This window comes from Pseudorca crassidens, chromosome 19 (genome assembly GCF_039906515.1).
Source record: "Pseudorca crassidens isolate mPseCra1 chromosome 19, mPseCra1.hap1, whole genome shotgun sequence".
In the NCBI taxonomy this organism is placed as follows: domain Eukaryota; kingdom Metazoa; phylum Chordata; class Mammalia; order Artiodactyla; family Delphinidae; genus Pseudorca; species Pseudorca crassidens.
Genome location: NC_090314.1, coordinates 13,477,912 through 13,495,980, shown reverse-complemented (window position 1 = coordinate 13,495,980; position 18,069 = coordinate 13,477,912). Strand labels below are relative to the sequence as shown.

The 18,069-nt window shown below is 57.1% G+C and overlaps 2 protein-coding genes across 5 annotated transcripts in view; one reads left to right on the top strand and one right to left on the bottom strand.

The window, feature by feature from the left end:
• PITPNM3 (PITPNM family member 3) overlaps window positions 1–6,998 on the top strand; it is a 91,238-nt gene extending 84,240 nt beyond the window's left edge. For both annotated transcript variants that reach the window (XM_067714007.1, XM_067714006.1), the window contains exons 18-20: window positions 121–304; window positions 2,205–2,333; window positions 3,837–6,998. In XM_067714007.1, the coding sequence (XP_067570108.1) occupies window positions 121–304; window positions 2,205–2,333; window positions 3,837–4,139 (616 nt within the window). In that variant the 3' untranslated portion in view covers window positions 4,140–6,998. The remainder of the gene's footprint in view (window positions 1–120; window positions 305–2,204; window positions 2,334–3,836) is intronic.
• A 1,163-nt stretch (window positions 6,999–8,161) lies between these two features.
• Window positions 8,162–13,374, bottom strand: PIMREG (PICALM interacting mitotic regulator). 3 transcript variants are annotated; one of them, XM_067714793.1, is made up of 6 exons: window positions 13,079–13,374; window positions 12,205–12,533; window positions 10,491–10,786; window positions 9,879–9,974; window positions 9,211–9,260; window positions 8,162–8,822 (listed from the first exon to the last, which is right to left on the bottom strand). In XM_067714793.1, exons 1-5 carry the CDS (start codon window positions 13,107–13,109, stop codon window positions 9,227–9,229), a joined length of 786 nt encoding a protein of 261 aa, XP_067570894.1. In that variant the 5' UTR covers window positions 13,110–13,374; the 3' UTR covers window positions 8,162–8,822; window positions 9,211–9,226. The 3 variants fall into 3 exon arrangements, with proteins under 3 accessions (XP_067570894.1, XP_067570893.1, XP_067570895.1); XM_067714792.1 differs by having other exon boundaries at window positions 13,058–13,137; XM_067714794.1 differs by lacking the exon at window positions 13,079–13,374 and adding an exon at window positions 12,613–13,051.
• Window positions 13,375–18,069: the final 4,695 nt, after the last annotated feature.

The window sequence follows — 18,069 nt, the reverse complement described above, 5'->3', positions numbered from 1 at the left end:
GCTCCTGGGAACAGCCCCTCCGGCTTCTCGGGGCAGGGGGAAGTGGGGAGTGGGGCGGGCTGCCGGGCAGGGGGTGGCCCACGCAGGGCGGGGCTGGACCCTGCAATGCCGTCTCGCCAGGCACTGGCAGGACCTGGGCTACATGATCCTCTACATCACGGGGCGGCCGGACATGCAGAAGCAGCGGGTGGTGTCGTGGCTGTCCCAGCACAACTTCCCACAGGGCATGATCTTCTTCTCGGACGGGCTGGTGCACGACCCGCTGCGGCAGAAGGCCATCTTCCTGCGCAACCTCATGCAGGAGGTGAGTGTCCCGGCTGGGCAGGGCTTCCTCCACCGCCCTCCCCATCACCCCTCCCCTCCTCCCTCAACCCGGGGTGGGAGGGCCTCCTCCTTTACCCCACATCCTCCGATTGTCCAAGCGGATGCCCAGTTTGCAAAGCACATTCACGTGCACCTCATGGGTCCTTTTACTGCCCAGCGAGGTGTGTCTTATTATCCCGACAGGCAAGTGAGAAAGGTGAGGCTTAGGGATGTGCCCAGGATCTCAGAGTCACCCTTTCATCCTTTATCTTCTGACCCGAAAGCCTAAACTCTTGTCTCTGCATCTGGTTACACCTTCAGCAGACACTGAAGTGCCTAGTGTGTTCCCTCCCCTGTCCTGGGCGTTGGGGATGCACAGAGGCAAACAGAACTCGGGATGTCCTAGAGCTGTGATTTTCACTGCGTGCCCCGTGGCACAGGGTTCCCCGGGACCTCATTAGACATGCAGAGTCTCTGGCCCCCCTTGGAGACCTACTGAATCTGAAACTCTGGGAAGGGGGCCCGGCAATCTGTATTTTAACAAGCCCACCAGGGGATTCTGATGCTTACAAAATTTTGAGAACTGCCGATCTAGAGCCGGGGTTGACAAATCATGGCCCAGGGGCTGAATCCGGCCCATGGTTTTTATATGACTTGTGAGCTAAGAATGGTTTTAATTCTCTTACATGGTTGGGGGAAAAAAATCAAAAGAAGAATAAGGTTTCATGACATGTGAAAATTATATGAAACTCACATTTCCATGTCCATAAACAAAGTATTACTGGAACACAGCCGTGCTCATTTGCTTACGGGCTGTTCATGGCTGCTTTTCAGCTACAATGGAATAGTTGAGTAGTTGCAACAGAGTGCAAAGCCTAAAATATTTAGTATCTGGTCTTTCACCAAAAGAGTCTGCCAATCCCTGATCTACAGGAAGAAAAACATGGAAATTGACAGTTAACCGGTGGGTGACTAGAAAAGACCCTTTGGGAAAACAGAGGAGAAAGGACCTAGCTTTGTCTGGAGAGGCCAGGGAAGGCTTCTAGGCGGTGGCAACTTCTGAGCTGAGTCTTGAAGCATGAGTATGAGTTTGTCCTGTGACCAGAGAAACAGCATGTGCAAAGGCACTGAGGTAGGAAAGAGCCTGGGATGTTCTCAGAGCTGCAGGTATTCAGGATGGGGGTATGTGCTGGATCCGATTCAGGTCCAGTGGGAGCTGAGGTCCCAGAAGTGATCAGGGGCCTGGGCTGGGCAGGCCGTGAAAACCTTAGAAACTGGGCAAGACCGTGAACTCTCTGCTGAGGGTAATGGTGAGCCATGGAAAAGCTTCAGGCAGGGGAGTGGCAGTGTCTAATTTGGGTAGAAAGATCGTTTTGGCAGCTGTATGGAGAACAGATTGGCGGGAGAAACGAGGGGCAGGGAGGCCAGTTGGGAGGCTGTTGCCCAAGTAAGAGACAGAAGACCAGAATCCAGGTGGTAGTCGTGGAATGGAGAGAAAGGCACGGACAGGCAGGAGAACCAGAGGGCAGAATTGGCAGGACAGAACTGGCCTCCAGTCCTGGCCCTGGATTGTGTCAACTTGGCACTCAATTTCCTGTCCACAGAGGAGCACTTTGCCCCACTGTTCGTAACCTACGGGTCATGTTCCTCACGTGGGGTCAGCAAATGGTGGGGCTGTGATTCACAGGTGGAGCCCATATCAGGCTTTCGGTGCAGAGGGTGGGGCGGGAGGGGAGGCCACTGCAGGGGGTGGTTCCTGATGCAGGGTGGTCCCATGACTTGGAGTCTATCAGTGTGCAGATAAAGGGTCCCCCAGCAGTGCTCCCTGGGGGGACATCTAGGAGTCCTCTGTGGGGATGCGCTGGGCCCCCTCTCCCTCCATCAGCTGCCCTGTGTTTCAGTGCTTCATCAAAATCAGTGCGGCCTACGGCTCCACGAAGGACATCTCCGTCTACAGTGTGCTAGGCCTGCCACCCTCCCAGATCTTCATTGTGGGCCGGCCCACCAAGAAGTATCAAACCCAGTGCCAGGTGGGTAGAGGTGGGGCTGGGGGTTGGGGGGTGAGGGGGGTGGAACCAACAAAAGGGGAGAGGGGAGGAGGAGGTTTATTCCATTGTTTGCTCTTCAGTCATTTGTTCTTTCCTTCCTTCCTTCCTTCCTTCTTTCCTTCCTTCCTTCCACAAACACGACTGGGTGCCTGCTTTGGGCCAGGCCCTGCGCTGGGTACAGGGGAGATCCACGGTGGAATCGGATGTCATGTCATCCAGTCTAGTGGGGGAGATGGAAAAATTAGCAGACAATGACAGTGCAGTGTGGCAGGAGCCATAATGAATGACAGGGAGCACAGAGAACTGTGGGGTCCCAGAGAGGAGCAGCTAAGCCGGACTCAGGGACAAGGTTGTTTTCTGGGAGTTTGAAGGAATTATCCAGGAAGGGCCTGAGGTTGGAGGAGCCTTTGTGACAGAGGCAGCAGCAAAAGCCACGGTCAGGAGACGGCAGAGCACATGTGTATTATGGGAACTGCAAGTGACTCAGCTTGTCTGAGTGTGATGTGGGAGGGAAGGGGAGAGGGGGCTGGAGCAGCGGGTCCTGGACGGCCTGTGTGTCTCGCCAAGCTGGGACTCTACGGCTCTGGAGTGAGTTTGTGATGAGTTTGTGATTCAGAGAGGTCCGTCAGGCTGCAGGTGGAAGGCGGATCAGAGGAAGGGGAGAGGGGAGGGAAGCAGTGGCAGGGCAGAGAAGGCCAAGGGCCTGAGAGGCGCTTCTGAGGCAGGATGGATTGGATTTGGTAATGAAGGGATCGGATGCATGAGTCGAGAGAAAGGGCAAGTCAAAGATGACGCCCGGTTTCTGACCTGGGTGACCAGGTAGGTGGTCCCATTACTGGGGTTGAAAAGCAGGCGACTGAATGGAAGGCGATGATCTCTTTGGGCCACGTTGAGTGGGAGGTGCCTGAAAGTGACCGGCAGGTGGAGGGGCAGAGATGGTGGGACCTCAGAGTGGGGACCGTTAGAGCAGGCCTTCTCAACTCTAAGGGGCGCACAGGTCACCTGGAGACCTCGTTTAAATGCAGATTCCTAGGCCTGGGCTGGGGCCTGACATCCTGCCCGTCAAGGGTCCAGGTCGTGCTGCTGCGGCTGTGATCCACGGCCCACACTTTGAGTAGCAAAGGCTCTGAGGACCTAGGGAGAGAGATGGGCAGGAAGGGCAGCTGCGGGGGCCAGAAAATAACGAGGTTCCATGCAGCAGAAGCTGGAGGAGGGGAGAGAGAGACTTACCTTTGGGGGATTTTAGTGAAAGTGACAAGGATGGGAGCTTCACCCCATCAGGAATCCAGGGAACTCTGGCGTGACCCGGGGGTACAGACAGAAGCGCTCAGTTGCCCAAAGCCGGGCAGGGAGCATTAACCGGTCATGAGCTCCCCAGGTCCTGGAGCAGCTGGGTGTTCCGGGGAGAGGGCGATGTTGGGGTGTGGGGAAGGGCAGGACCACGGCCCGCCTGCCCCTCTGGCCTGACGCCTGTCCCCTCCGCAGTTCCTGAGCGAGGGCTACGCCGCGCACTTGGCCGCGCTGGAGGCCGGCCACCGCTCGCGCCCCAAGAAGAACAGCTCGCGTATGATCCTGCGCAAGGGCAGCTTCGGCCTCCACGCGCAGCCCGAGTTCCTGCGGAAGCGCAACCACCTGCGCCGGACCATGTCGGTGCAGCAGCCCGACCCGCCCGCCAACCCCAAGCCCGAGCGGGCCCAGAGCCAGCCCGAGTCCGACAAGGACCACGAGCGGCCCCTGCCCGCGCTCAGCTGGGCGCGCGGGCCCCCCAAGTTCGAGTCGGTGCCCTGAGGGCCAGGCTGCGCGCAGAGCAGGGGGGCCCCAGCGGGCTGCCTTCTCCCCGGCAGACACAGGCCTTTTCCTGCTTTTTCCCTCCCGTGTCTGTCCAGCAGTGTCCGACCAGCGAGGGGGGCAGGACCCTGCCTGGCCTCGGGGGGCTCCCTGGGCTGCGAAGGGGTGAGATCCAGGGGTCTCAGTGCGGTCGCTGCTGCCCCATCATGCCTGTAGCGCAAGCCCCAGCTAGGGTGGATGTTTGTGTAATCCCGGGGGCAGGCCTGCCTGGAGCCGGAGGGTTTGACAAAGTCGACCATCTTCCTGAGTTCCTGAGGCTTCCACAGTGATGCTAAGCAGGCCCTAACGGGAGCAGCCCCCAGACCAGGGACCAAATGCCGCTGGCAGGTACAGCTTCCTGGCCGCCTGCTGGAGGGTCGAGTGGCATTTGTGCCTGCCCTCCGTGTGGCGTCCCGGGTCACCATCTTGGGCCTGGCTCTCCTGTGGCAAAGTGGCCACGTTCTGGGAGCGAGAGGATGTCCCCTGGGCTCATCCTCTGTTTGAGTCGTTTGCCCACGGCCCTTGGGGGGCGGGGTCTGGTGCTGACGGTCTGTCCTCCTGCAGCTGTCCATTGTCCCCTTTCTTGTCTCCTCACCTTTCTCCCGTGGCCCTTGAGGACAGTTATGCCTCTTCCCGGAGTCCTGCCTGGTGCCCTCCCCTGTGAGGCTGTGGCCCCGGTTCTGGCCTAGCCGGGCTGGCTGTGAGCCTTGAGCCTGTTGCTTGCCCTCTCTGGGCCCTGCCTTCCTTCTGTAACTGGAGGGGTCTCCCGAGCTGAGATTGGTGGGAGTTTTTGACTCCTAGGTTGTCCTGCACTTCTGCCTTCTGAGGCTTTTCAGGCCTAAGAGCCCCTCAGAGCCCCTCAGAGTGCCCAGTGATCTATACCTTCCTTGCAGACTAAGAGAGGGGCTGGGGCAGGGGGTGGGCAGGAGGGAGCCACCGTTGCCCCACCACTTCAAAGGAAGCCCCTCTGGGGGGTCGCTGGGAAGGGGTCCCTGCTCCATAGAGAGGTTTGCTTTGCACTGAGGTCCAAACCTGGTGTCCCAGGGACAGAGACATTCCCCAAAGGGCACTGGTCGGGCTCCCCCTCCCCAGCTCTGCTCAGAGTGATTTCTCCCTTTGGCTCCTGGAAGGCGTAACAGCTGAGGTCCCAGAGCTGCGGGGGTTCATGTAATTTTGGCTCAAACTGTTGTGTTCTTTTCCCTTCCCCCTGCCACTCAGCTTGGTTTGGTGCCCGTAACCTCCTCTTGGGTCATCCCCTGAGGTTGGCAGGGCTTGGCTCTCCTGGGGCCCCTCAGAGTCTGCCCAGGCCTTCCTCCTGCTGAGCCCCTGGCCCAGGCGTTGGTCTCCTGCACTTCCCCTGCTCCCTGGCCCAGACCCACACCTGCTGTGTTGGGCTACCCGGGCTGCCTCTGAGCCCTTCGGGCCGTCACTGAGGCTGATCCAGCTCTTGCAGCTGAGGCTCTGGGTCACGGGCCAGGCTGCCCAGGCCCAGATGTCTGTATACCCAGCAGGCACCTGTGTCAGCTCAGTGTTGCTTCTGCTGTCTACCTCTTGCAGGTCCCATGTGGCCAGTGTCCTCCCCAGTGGCGGCTGCTGGTGGGGGCTGCTGGCACTGCTGTTGTGAATCACCCGGTAAACTGGACGCGCCGCTGGGGCTGGACGGCTCCGGGCTCCCAGCCCCCACCCCTGCTCTCCACTGGAACTCTGTCTTCTCCAGCCTGCCAGCTCCCATTCCACTTCCAGCGCCGCCTCTGCGCCCAGGCCCAGAGCTGCTGGCAAGTCTGCTGGGGAGGGGTGATCACTCCCAGCTTCCTCTCTGGTCCTGCCTCCTGGCGGTTCGCAGCGGGCCCATCCCGTCTTTAACATTTCATCCTTCTTGGCTGTCCATCGAGCAGCAGCTCGTCAACTCCAGTCCTTTCCCTCCTTTCCAAAGCAGACGCTGCGTTACACTCGGGCGGAGTTGGTCTGCTTCTCTGAAATTCCATCTCCTTTTTGCAGAAGCCACTGATGTGTGGCTCTCAAGTGATGAAATAATTAGCGTGAGATACTTCTCCCCCAGTTAGAGTCCCTCTGCCCTTTTTTCTGAGAACCCCAGGCTGGGAGCAAGAGAGAGCAGGGACCCTGAGGAGTTTGGAGTCCGCGGGAGCAGGGTTCTGTGCTTGTGGGGATCGGAGCCGGGACATGGGCCCCAGCAGTAGGGCCCGCACCCCTTCCCTTCTGGAGCTCCGGTTTGGGGCTCTGACAAAGTGCACCTCAGATGCTGAAGGTGTACAGTGAGATGTGGTGAACACAGCGTTCTGGGAGCTTCGGTGGGTGTGTGTGAATGTGTGTACTTGGAGCCCTGTATAGTGATCAGATTCGACTTGTTTCAGTACTGCTTTCACAGCAACTCTGTAACCAACGTGCACTTTCTCTGCTAGTGGTTTGTTTGATCTTGTCCTTCCAGTTAAGTTGGAGAAAAACAAAGAAGCAACTTGTGTCGTTCTCCGGAGGGGGTGCCACTGCCTCTCCTGGAGTACTTCTGTGACCCCCAGTCTGGCTGTTTTCTAGAGAATCCTTCCAGCTCCGTGTGCCTGCTCCCCAGGAGCTGGAAAACATCTTCCCGCCTGACCAAAGCTCCTTGTTCCTTGCGTGGCATGTTTGTTCTTCCTAGTTTGGGGTGGGGGGGCGGCTGTCCCGACAGAGGGCCTGCCTGCAGCCTCCCCTGCCTTCGCCCTGTTGGGGGTTCAGGGTGCATCTGTAGCCAGGGCCTGCTCTTCCGGCCTCGGCAACTCCTCTCTTAGGCTCCGCAACAGATACATTAAAAAAAAAAAAAAGTAAGACTCTTCCATGCATTTGGATAAAGGGCCCTCCAGTCTGGGTGCTGGGCCACAGAAAACCAACGTATTTGGACCCCAGGATTCCAGACATTACTGGGGTGGGGTGGGGTGGGCTCCCTGAAAGAGGGGAAGCTGGAACTCATGGGTTTTAAACCGTACTTTGACGGCTTTGGAGCTCAGACCCGCGCCCTGGAAGTGCCCTGCCGACAAAACGGGGCGCCGATTGTTAAATGAAAGGCGGACCCCGAGGCAGGTGGGAATGGGTCCCGAGGTGGCGCCGGATTTGTGGGGGACACTCGCCCACCCAGCCCAGGTGCAGCCCTGCCCGGGAGGGGCGCCCTGCCTGCGGAGCCTCAGCTTGACCCCGCCTTAAATAACCAACGTTCCTGCCGAATCCCCGGGGGTTTGGGTGCCCAGTGCTCTGGAAACCTATTCTCTTTGGCTCAGCCAGAAGAAACCTCCCCTCCCCCGCCCCCCCCCCCCCCCCCAAGTAGGGTTAAGTCCAAGCAGCGAGGCCTGGCCTGGGTCCTTGTCTCCTTGCTGAGAAATCAACAGGGTGGATGGGAAAAAAAGAATCAGGAATTTGACCGCCACCCTCACGGGCACAAGGAGAGGCAGGTGACACCAGGAGGGGTGGGACGGTAGGGTGGCTTGCTCGTCGGGACTCCCACCCCCAGACCCCGCTGTCCTTTTCTATTTGTCTCCTCGGCGGTGGCAGCCGGTCTGACCTTGTCCGTCTGACTGTTCCTAAGTATGTAACTCTCAGTATTATTTGTGGTGGACGGTTCTGTGGTGAAAAAGGTTTAATCTATTTCTCATGGCTGCCTTGTACAAAATCCGTTAGAAAAGAAAATGTAAAATACCAGATTTCTAACAAGACAAAAACAGCATTACAGAGTTAAAAGATTTCTACAACTGGTCTTGATTTTGATGTGAGCTGGTTTTTAACTCTCAAGTGTTGTCACTTAAATAAAAACCTTATTTGCCTTTAAAACGTGCTTTGCTCTGAACTAAGCCGAGAGACCCTTCCCGTTGCTCACGTTCCGCCTGAGCTGGGGGTAGGCTGGCTTGGAGTCGGGGTGGAGGAGGGCGACAAAGCCGGGCCCTAGACCACAGACCTGTTGCTCAGAGCGGCGCAGGGGGTAGGGTGACAACGAAGAGATGTCAGATACAGAGAGTCTTTATTATGAAAAAGCAGTGTTGTCTAGGAAACTCCTACACTGGTTTCTTTCGAATAAAATGACAAAGCAGATTTCTTAAATAATTTACAAAGGGCAGAGATTGCTATTGAACAGGGCTACCTCTCCCTGTACTCCCACGGTGGGTGCCCTGTGCTGAGAATGTAAGTAGGTGTCTGTGGACTCAGGGTCTTGGGGCCTGGAACTCTCTCCCATCCCTTCTTCCGGGGCTCTGCTGTGGGCAACAGGGCTAGAATCTGGGTTCCCAAGAGCCCCTGCGCTGGTGACACAGGAGATGACTCTTTGCAGACCCTACTCCTGGGTACGCAGCTCAGAGTTCTCAGATATTACCTTGTGCTTGCCCTGCACTTTACAAGTGAAGCAACTATAAAGCTCACGTGTGGGATGAGTTTCTAAGCCCCAAAGGGGAGTAGAATGAGCAGTCCCCCCGCCTCTCCGAGGGCTCCCCGAGTCACTCGCAGACTGCGGCAAGTGGTCACTGGCGGGCGGGGAAGTGGCTGGAGCAGAAGGGCAGAGACCCCCGAGCAGCCTCCACCTGGGCCCTTGTTAGTCCGGTCCCTGTTTGCCGCGGCCCAGGGGCACTGCCAGCTCCTGGGTCCTCCAGGAACTCCTGGGAGGCGCGGACCCTGGGTGTGAGGGCATGGTGGTCAGCTATGGCTTGCTTCCTGCAAGACAGAGCTCCCTTCATGCCCCTCACAGTGCTGAAGCCAGGGGAGGCGGGGACACCATAGACTGCCCCCCCGAAATGAGGTGCTAGAAGGTGGCTGCGGCTGCCTGGGGCCCCGGTATGCTCTGCTCCATCAGTGATGGGCCCAGTGAGGTCAGGAGCTCCGGCTCCGAGCAGCTCAGAAGACTCGCACCTTCCTGCTCTGTGGGGCCCATCGGCTCTGTGGCTTTTTCCAGAAAAGACTCAGTTCTTTAACATACCTCCAAGTATGTCTGCGGGCTCGTGCAAGAGGAGGAGGTGGGGGAGGGGGAAGACACAGGGAAAGATGCTTAGGAGGAGGGCATTACCTGAAGGATGCTGTCCTCAGTCATGAATGAGAGAAACAGTCATGTCGCCACTAGAGGTGGGAAAGCAGGAGGGACAGATGCCGCTGGGTGCCGCAGGCTTTGAGGGACCCTCCCCGCCTGAGCTAGACAAGAGCAGACCTGGCAACGTGGCGGGGACATGGCCCACTCAGCATGTAGTCAGAGCCGGCAGGGCCCCGCCTCAGAGGCCGTCACAGCCACGTACAAACGGCCCCCAGTTAGGGCAGCTCCAGGCCCAGGCCCTGCCCCCGGGACGCTGTCCTAAGCAGACAGACGAGGCATTTCACAGCAGCCAGGATGCTTTTCCCAGCTCTGTGGGTGGGCAGGGCCCAGAGGAGCCATGGGGAGTGGCAGAGGAAGGGCGGGTTTTTCAGGAACCAGGGACCCGGCCACATGTGATGGACAAATGTGGGGAACCAAGGCCCAGGGGGCCACATACATGCAGGGTATGTCCTTAACCACCACCCCAATCTAGGTCTTTCATCAAGGAGGAGACCGAGGCATGTTGCAGAGGAGACAGAGGCTCAGATAGGGAGAGGGACGACCAGGGTCACACAGCAGGGCAGAGCCAGAGCCCGCCTAAAAAAAAGTGGCTGCTCAAGGCGGACCCTCCCGGCCACGGCCCTCTGAAGCACGGTATGCCAGCTTACCTCTCCTCGGCTATGATGGCCTCATCCAGCTCTTGGGACAGCTTCTGGAGATGCTGGATGCCTGCCCCCACGGGCTCTAGGTCACTGTCAGACTCGCTGAACGGAAGGAAGAGCCACACATATCAGTCATTAGTTGGAAACCTGTGACAGGAGCCCTTCCCATCCAGCACCGGGCCTGGTGTATGGGCCCAGATGACCCACACGGCCTGGTAACGTGTCACCGTAGACTCCCATTCCAGGAAGTGACATCAGAGCAGCTTGGAGCAGATGGCACAGAGAAGCTGGATCAAGGCCCACAAGGTCAAGGGCAGGTGATCTTGTAGACAGGTGAGCCTCAGCCCTCCAGATGGCTTCAGAACTTGCTTTTGGGCTCCCCAGGAGGCTTGGGTGACTGTGATACTCCCAGAGTGAAGCTCGCCTCTTCCTTTGGCAGATGGGGAAACTAAGACCCTGAAGGACCTCCCCAGATCCCCCACCAGCAGGGCGCAGAGCTGGGCCAGATCACGGATGTGGCTCCGCTCAGGGTGTCCCTGGCTCCAGGTAGCCCTGGGAGGGGCTCAGCAGCCCCCAGGGCCCAGTTAGTGTTTGCGGGGCAGGCACTACTGCACGTACCTGGGGGAGCAGAGGGGCTCTGCTGAGGAGTAGGGGCTCCGGAAGGCAGCCTCCCTCCTGGACCGCCGCCGAGGGTGGGCATGCGGGCCCATCTGGGTGGAGAGGCGGCGATTCGCCCTCTCCCGGGGGTCCAGGGTTGAGCGGGCAGGGGCGGCCACTGATAGCCGGGTGCTCCTGTGGCTCGGGCTGCGAGCTGGGGGGCCACTGCCCTTCTGTGCCCCCCTCTTCCTCCTCCTGGCTTTCACCTGGGTTTCCACCAGCCACTTGGTGCCACTCTGGCAGGACTCCTGGATTCTCTGTGACAGGCACACGGAAAGGTCAGCACGGACAAGCCAAGAGTGAGCTACCCCAGCGTCCCCAGGCCGTACCCCCAACACTTTGGCCCACCAGCCGGTCCTACAAATCCAGGCAGCTTTTACTCTCAAGGTGAGGGTTGCAGATGAGTCCGTGTGGAATGGGTCCACGGCAAGGACCCAGCTCAGGGCCCCCGGGGATGAGCGCGTGGCCAGCAGCAGAACCACGCTGGCTCATGGAGTCTGCATTTGGTCTAAGTCCAAACCCTCTTTCGGGACAGACTGACCCAGACTCAAAGGGGAGACCCAGAGGAGAGCAGGCCTACCCACAGGATACTGTGAAATAATTTCTCTGCCGGCTTCTGGTCTCCCTCACTCTAATCTACCGTCCACATTGCTGCACAGAGATCCTTCTCAGGGACTGACATTTGGCTCAGAGACTTCTCCTCAGAGGGTCCAGAAATGCTTCCCTCTCCCAAACCTTCAGATTCCCACTCAGCAAGGAGATGCCCTGCCCACCCCCAGGTCTGTCCTTGGAGGCCTGTCCACTCTCACAGCTCCTGTCTTTCCTAGGTGACACCTCCCCACACCTCCAGCTCTAGGTTTGGAGACACAGCCACTTGGGAGGCCCACGGACCCGTCAGCCCCAGCACACGTGGCCTCTTCCTGCCCACACCTCTCATCTGATACCAAATCCTCTCAAAGCTATCTTCTGAGCAGTTCTTGAAGTTGCTCACTCCTCTGCAAGGCCAGACCCCCAGACCCCCTCAGAGGCGAATCTTCTTCTAACCCCCTTTTCATCAAGTAGCTAAAAGAACAAGTTCTAATGCTAATCGGACCCAATTCCCACCATGTTGCAAATTCTTCCCACTGGTTCCCAGGGCTCCCAGTCGCCCTTGGGAGCATCTAAACATGTTCGGCGCACCGAGCCCCTCTCACGTCCCACGCTGCGCTCTGTCCTCCGGCCATACATAGACTAAGTTCCTGCCAGTTCTCTTCAGCATCTTGCCCTCCCTCAGCCCTGGGTCTGGACTATTTCACCTGCCTTGTACACTCCTCATACTTCCCCCTTTTCCTGGGCGAATTCCACGGAATCACCTCCTCCGGGAAGCCTTCACTGACTAAGCTTCTTTTTGATGTTCCCCCACCATTAGCCCCTTGAATGCAATTTCCTATCACAATACAGCTCTATCATCTCGTCTTATGAGGCTCTGTTTCCTCACAACACTGCTTTCATTCACTCGTTCAGCTATCTGTTGAGCACCTGCTACGTGCCAGCAATTATTCGGAGTGCTGGGGACACAGCAATGAACAAATCAAAGGCCCTGTCTTCACAGAGTCTATATTCTTGGGGGCTCCTCGGGGGCAGCTATTATCCAGCATCAAGAAGGCCCTCCACACCTGGACATGTTCGATATTACCTGGGACACGGCACCCAAGGCGTTCTTAGCTGAGCGAGCTGCAGCCTGGAGGCCCTGCTGTCCTGGCTGTGGGGTTTCCAGGGGCTTCCAGGAGGGGCCCGCCCTGAGGTTGAGGCTGACTGCTCTCAGGGGCAGCCTCCTTTGGAACTGTCTGCACAGGGAATCCAGGGCCCCGCTGGAGGTGTCTGGGTGGCCAACTGCAGGCTGTAGGGCCTCGCTCTCCTCCAGCTGCCCCTGGTTCTGTAGGGACCTCCGACGCATGGAGGCCCCCACGGCCGGCCACCGAGAAGCCATCTGCCCTGCCGAGAGTCTGTTCTGCCCAGCAGACCCTGGAGAGGAGATCAAAGGGAGGTCAGCAAGGCATCCCCCCACTGTCCCATTCCCAGGCTTCAAAGACACCCTGAGTACCGGGGGAAGAGATGCGATGGGGGCCCGTGGCGTGGGGCACTTGGAAACTGTCGGTGCAGGAAGGAGGATGCTTCCTGGAAGAGGGGTCAGCGAGGACCAGAAGAGGGTAGAGGCTGAACAAGGCCGGTCAGCAATGTGTCCCGTGCTTCAAGTGTCTGAAACAAGCTGTCTTTTCATCCCAGCCTCTTTTCCGTTATCTGCCTCAGGCGGAGAGGGAGGCAGTCAGGACTGGCTGGCCGTCACCGAGCCTCAGCACTTGGTCCAGGGCAGGACCAGTGGCTCTTTCACGGGTTCGCCCTGACCCAACGCGCTCTGGCGGGCTGACCAGACACCCCAATGTCCATCCGGCTATACCCAGAAGCCCCACATGTGTCCGTCCTAACGGGAGGTCCCCCCTCTCGTCCCTTCTTAACAGAGGCCCTACCACGCCCCGGCCCGCACTCACCCAACAGCGCCCAACGCTCACCAGACGCCGAGCACAGCTGCTCCTCACCCATCCAGCGGATTTGAAACACCGCGCGGATCCGCCCCCTGGCCCTGTCCTCACAGCTGATTGGCTCCGTCCCTGCCTCGCTGCCTCGTCGGGTATCCGATTGGCCCCTGCGCCCGCGGCTGTGAATCTTGCTCTCGGATTGGCCCTGCCGTCCCCATTCATGCCTCTATGTCTGGCGGGCCGGGAGCTGCGCGTTGAGGCCTCTTTGTATTCTCGGGTCCCGTCCGCTCAGCCTGCGGAATCCTTCCCCCGCGCCGGCTCAGCCCCGGCGCCACCTCCTGAAGCTCGGTCCCCGGTTGCTGGGCTCCCTCCTTAACTACAAAGTGTTCTGGCTGGTCTGACCGGGCGGGGCGGAGGCGGGGTCCCGAGCTCCTAGGGGCCCCTCCCATCCTGCTTGGAGGTCTCAGTGGTTTTGTCAGAAAGAGCCTGGGCTGGAGGAGCTCGGAGCCTTGGGTTCCTGTGGAAGTTTTGTTTCAAACTTCCCTCGTGACCCTGTGCCTTCCTGAGACTGACCCTCTGTCCCCCAAACTTGCCACCGCGTTGACCCCCAGGAAAGTCCATCCTGGAAGAGGGGACAGATTGGGTGCACCTCCCCTCCTCCTCCAAGTACGCTCCCCGCCCCCCCCCCCCCGCCCTGTCCCCTCTATCCAGCTGAGTGCCTCCCTCCCTCCCTCCCTTTAGCATCCAAACTAAAAAATCCACCATTTAGAAAGCCCTGTCCCCCCTCCACCTCAAGGCAGCACTGGCCATGCTCCCCCTTCCGTTTCCTTGCTGCCGTCCTCACCTAAAACCCCCCACCCCCCCACCCCGAGTTTCGACTGATGGGCACCTTGAAGCTCAGTCCTTAACCCCATTCTTCACCTCTGGGTGATCTCACCCACACCCTTGCGAAGGGACCCTCCCCATGGGAGGAGAACGATTAATACGAGGTACTTACTATACACCAGGTACTGGTGTTGCAAGCACTTTACAGGAGAAACTCATGAGCCCCTCATTGCAGCCAAGGACTAGATGAAGAAACGGAGGTGTAGGGAGGTCAGGTGGGGCCCCAGTTTCCCCCGGTTAGTATGCAGCAAGGATTCAAACTTAGTCCGGGACCAGGGTCCATGAGCCTCACCAGCGCCCCACACTGCATCTCCTCAGCCTGCACCTCTCCCCGGCAGGTGTATCCAACCCTGGTCTCTCCCAGCCCCCCTTCTCCTCCTTCCCCATGTCCCCTCATGTGTCTTTCCAAATACCTACTTGTGTCTTGATAGATTCAGCACTGTGCTAACAATGGTCCACAAAGGTCAACAAAACAGATGCATTCCTTACCTCCAGGAGCTCAGATCTAGTGTGTGGGGAGAAACGGACATGAATAAATTAAATAACCAGTAATCGATTCGTCAAAGAAAATTATGACACCAAAATAATGTCACTTAAAGCTGAGACCTAGAAAATGAGTTCACCAAGCAAAGAATGTGTGTGTTTGTGTGTGTTTGAGTGCGTATGTGGGGAAGTGGGAGGCAGGGGAGGAGCTGTTCTTCTTGCACAAGGAACATCATGTTTGGGGGCCCAGGACCCAGGTGAGACCCCCAGCACACACACATATGTGTAACTAAAACAAAAGTTTCCTGAAACAATACTTGACTATGTGTGAGGTGCTTTGACATATTTTCTATTTCATTAAAAAAAAAAAGTCGCGGTGACAGCTCGCTAAGTTTATGTTACAATGGCTCTCTAAGCGTTGTGAGCTGCGGTTTGAAAAACGCTGCTCGGTGTTGCCTGCTTGACTTCTTCCCCTAGCCGAGTTGTTTCCCAAGCGTCGGAAGTGTGTGTTCCCACACTTCTTGTATGCCTGTTGGATTTATTATTGTAATTAGGGAATTTACTTCGTGTCCTCTACCAATGAAATATGAGGTGGGGGGGGGAAGCAGGAGTTATCATTTTTCTGGAAACTAAGTTGAACATGTGGGAAAGACTCAGGGAAGATGACACATGTAGAAACAAATCCTCCCAAATCAGTCGTCGTGCTGCCATTGTCCATCCGTGCCTGTCTGCCTGTCGCAGTGCCTGGCTCGTACGTCACGGGCATCTATACGATAGCTTATATGTGTGAAGCCCTTACCGTGTGTCTGCTAAGTGCATTTCCTTTCTTTTATCTTCCTTAATCCTCACAGCAACGCTATGAAGCAGGTACTATTTTTATTCCCATTACAGATGACAAAACTGAGATTCAGACGGGTGAAGTGTCTCGCCCAAGATGGAACAGAGAGCCGGAGCTAGAACTTAAACCCTGAAGGTCTGACTCTGAAACCTGAATTCTTAACCTTAGATTCCACGGCCTCAAGCATCAGGAACGAGGGGCTGAACACACGCTGAGGCCCTCCCTGCTTGAAGCTTTCAGCCCGCCCCCCTCAGCTCTGTGACTGGAAGGGCAGGTGAAGGAGAATGGTCTCCATGGCAACAAGAGGAGGAAGAAACAATTTCTTCTGAATGAGGAGCCTCTCTATTGGCCTCCTGTGGAGGGTGGAGCAAGGTGGTGGGAAGGAAAATGTACGGAGGCCAGCAGGCTCCCAGCGGAGAGGTGGTGGGTACAGGGGCTCCTGGCCCTCCTTGTAAGGAAGAAAAACCAGTCCGTGGTTCCAGGCTGAGGCTTTCTGGGTCCAGCTCCATCCTTGCCTCTGTTGGGGAGGGGGTTGGAGAAGGAGAAGGAGCTCCAGCCCTGCCCTGCCCTGAAGGCTCCCTGTCCAACGGAAAACTTCCACCAGTTACCCTGACCTCATGGAAGTGCCCGTGTGATGGAAGAAGCAGACATTAAACTGTGCAAAATGTCATGAATGTGAGGTGCTAGGGGATGATGAGAGGGTGTAAAAGGAATGGGGGACCCACTGGAGCTGGGGGGTCGGGGCAGGCCTCCCTTAGCATATGATGCTTTAGCTGATGAGTTAGGGAGACAAAGCCGAAGAGGATTTCCAGTAGAGGGATATGCAAAGGCTGATGTTGGGACGCCAGATCTCCATCAAGTTCCAGGAGCAGAGGAAGCCTGAGTGAGATGGAGAGGCCAGGAGCCGGATGGCAAGAGGCAGGGCTTGAAGGACCCCATCAGCCAGGGAAGAGCTTAGAATTTATACTGATGGTGGTGGGAAGCCTTTGTTGAATTTTCAGAGGGGACTGAGGTTACTAGAGTTGCATTTTTATGAAGTCCATTAGGAAGTTATTTTGTGGGCCAAACAGTAGCTGGGGCTCCCTCTAGAGGCTGTGGCCTGAGCACCTCATTTTTCTCAGCAGTGAAACTGAAACTTCCGGCATCAGCTTCAACACCCCCTTCTGCTCGTATCCCTCACCCTCGCCAACCATGGGCCAAATTTGTCAGTTCAACCTCTAGGTATTTCTGCAATCCATGTGTACCTTTCTTTCTTTTTTTTTTTCGGCCACACCATGTGGCACGCGGGATCTTATATCCCTGACCAGGGATTGAACCCACGTCCCCTACAGTGGGAGCGTGGGGTCCTAACCACTGGACCGCAGGGAAGTCCCCAGGTGTGCCTTTCGACTCTCTGCAAAGGGAAGCAATTGAAACAGAGGGAGAGTTTTGAGCAACGTGAGACCCAGTTAGAACTTTTTCTTCCCTTGTGAATAACATCATGGACAGAAAAATGCCTAAAACGTAAAGGCTAGTAGCATGAATACTTATAAAGCCAACACCCATGTAACCATCACCTGGGTGAAGAAACAGAATATTGCCAGGACCCCAGAAGCAACCACTGCCCCTGCTCTGTGTCCCCCCTCCCTTGACTTTTATGGGAATCTCTCTGATTTTTCTTTGTAGTTTTACCATCTTGCCTCCTACGCATGCAGGCTGCTCTAGGTTGCTATGTGGCTGCAGAAAGAACGGAACAGAAAAGAAGGACCTCTACAACCCCCCTCCACCTTATCCCCTGTCTTCAGAGAGAGATGGAGCTGGGCCCACAGTGGGGAGGTTCTGAGCACTCAGGGAGGGGTCCTGGAGGGGTGATTGGGCTGCTCCAGTCTGGGTTTGTGACCCAGACCAGTTGGCCCAGGCTTGGCCCTGCTGTATGCCAATGGTTCCTCATGGGAGTCAAAACTTTTAGGGATGCTGGGTTTTGGGGTCCCACTCACTTTTCAGGGAAGCTTCTCAATTTCATAGAGAGGGAGGCAGGAGAGGTCGATTTTCCCATTGCAGTTGGGAAAATAGAGGTAGGGTGGGAGATACCCAAAGCCACAAGGTCAGGAAATAAGAGGTGGGATCAGCCTTTTGAACGCAGCTCTCTTGGGCTCCTGGTGCCGTGTTCTCGTCTCTCCCTGTGGCAGGGCCCTGTGTCCCTGCTCCCTGTAACATAGCCTCTCAAGGCCTGGCGCAGACCAGGCATGAGAACTTGAATTGGCCACAAGGTGGCGCCAAACACCACGTCTTCACATCATTTTTCACTTTTAAACCCCAAATGCCCAGAATAAGTTCTGCCCGGGGGGCCAGGGCACAGGGATGAGACCCTGCAAAGGGGACGGGAGAGCTCACTGTCCTCAGACAGACCTTGTAGGGGAGACAGGAGCAGGGCTGGTGGGGGTTCCTTAACTTTCTCCAAACCTGCTCCCCTTCTCTTACTCCGTCTTAGTGCTCTCCCAAGCCAGGTTGCGGGCAGATCTTGGGGAGGAGATAGCGGGACATAGGAAAGAGGGAAGCGGGACTGCACCCCGGCCGAGGCTCCAAAGGGACAAAGAGTCTGAGACCAGGACCAACGCCCCAGGACCAGGCAGGGCAAAGGGGGCTTGCAGTGCCCCCTCCTTTCCTCCTTCAGTGGCCTGAGTCCTCTCTGCTGCTGGTCACTCCTGATCCCCTGCCTTTTTTTTAAAAAAATATTTATTTATTTGGCTGCACGGAGTCTTAGTTGCAGCACGCGGAACTTTGTTGCCGCGTGTGGGATGTTCTCTGCGGTGTGCATGACCTAGTTCCCAGACCAGGG

What these genes read in the sequence shown, in the direction of transcription:
- PIMREG (XM_067714792.1), bottom strand. Translation starts at nt 13,109, where the DNA reads ATGGGTGAGGAGCAGCTGTGCTCGGCGTCTGGTGAGCGTTGGGCGCTG. An exon ending in TGAGCGTTGGGCGCTGTTGG is followed by an intron (nt 12,534 to 13,057) that starts GTGAGTGCGGGC and finishes TCTCCTCTCCAG; the next exon opens with GGTCTGCTGGGCAGAACAGA. An exon ending in GAGCCCCTCTGCTCCCCCAG is followed by an intron (nt 9,975 to 10,490) that starts GTACGTGCAGTA and finishes CCTTCCGTTCAG; the next exon opens with CGAGTCTGACAGTGACCTAG.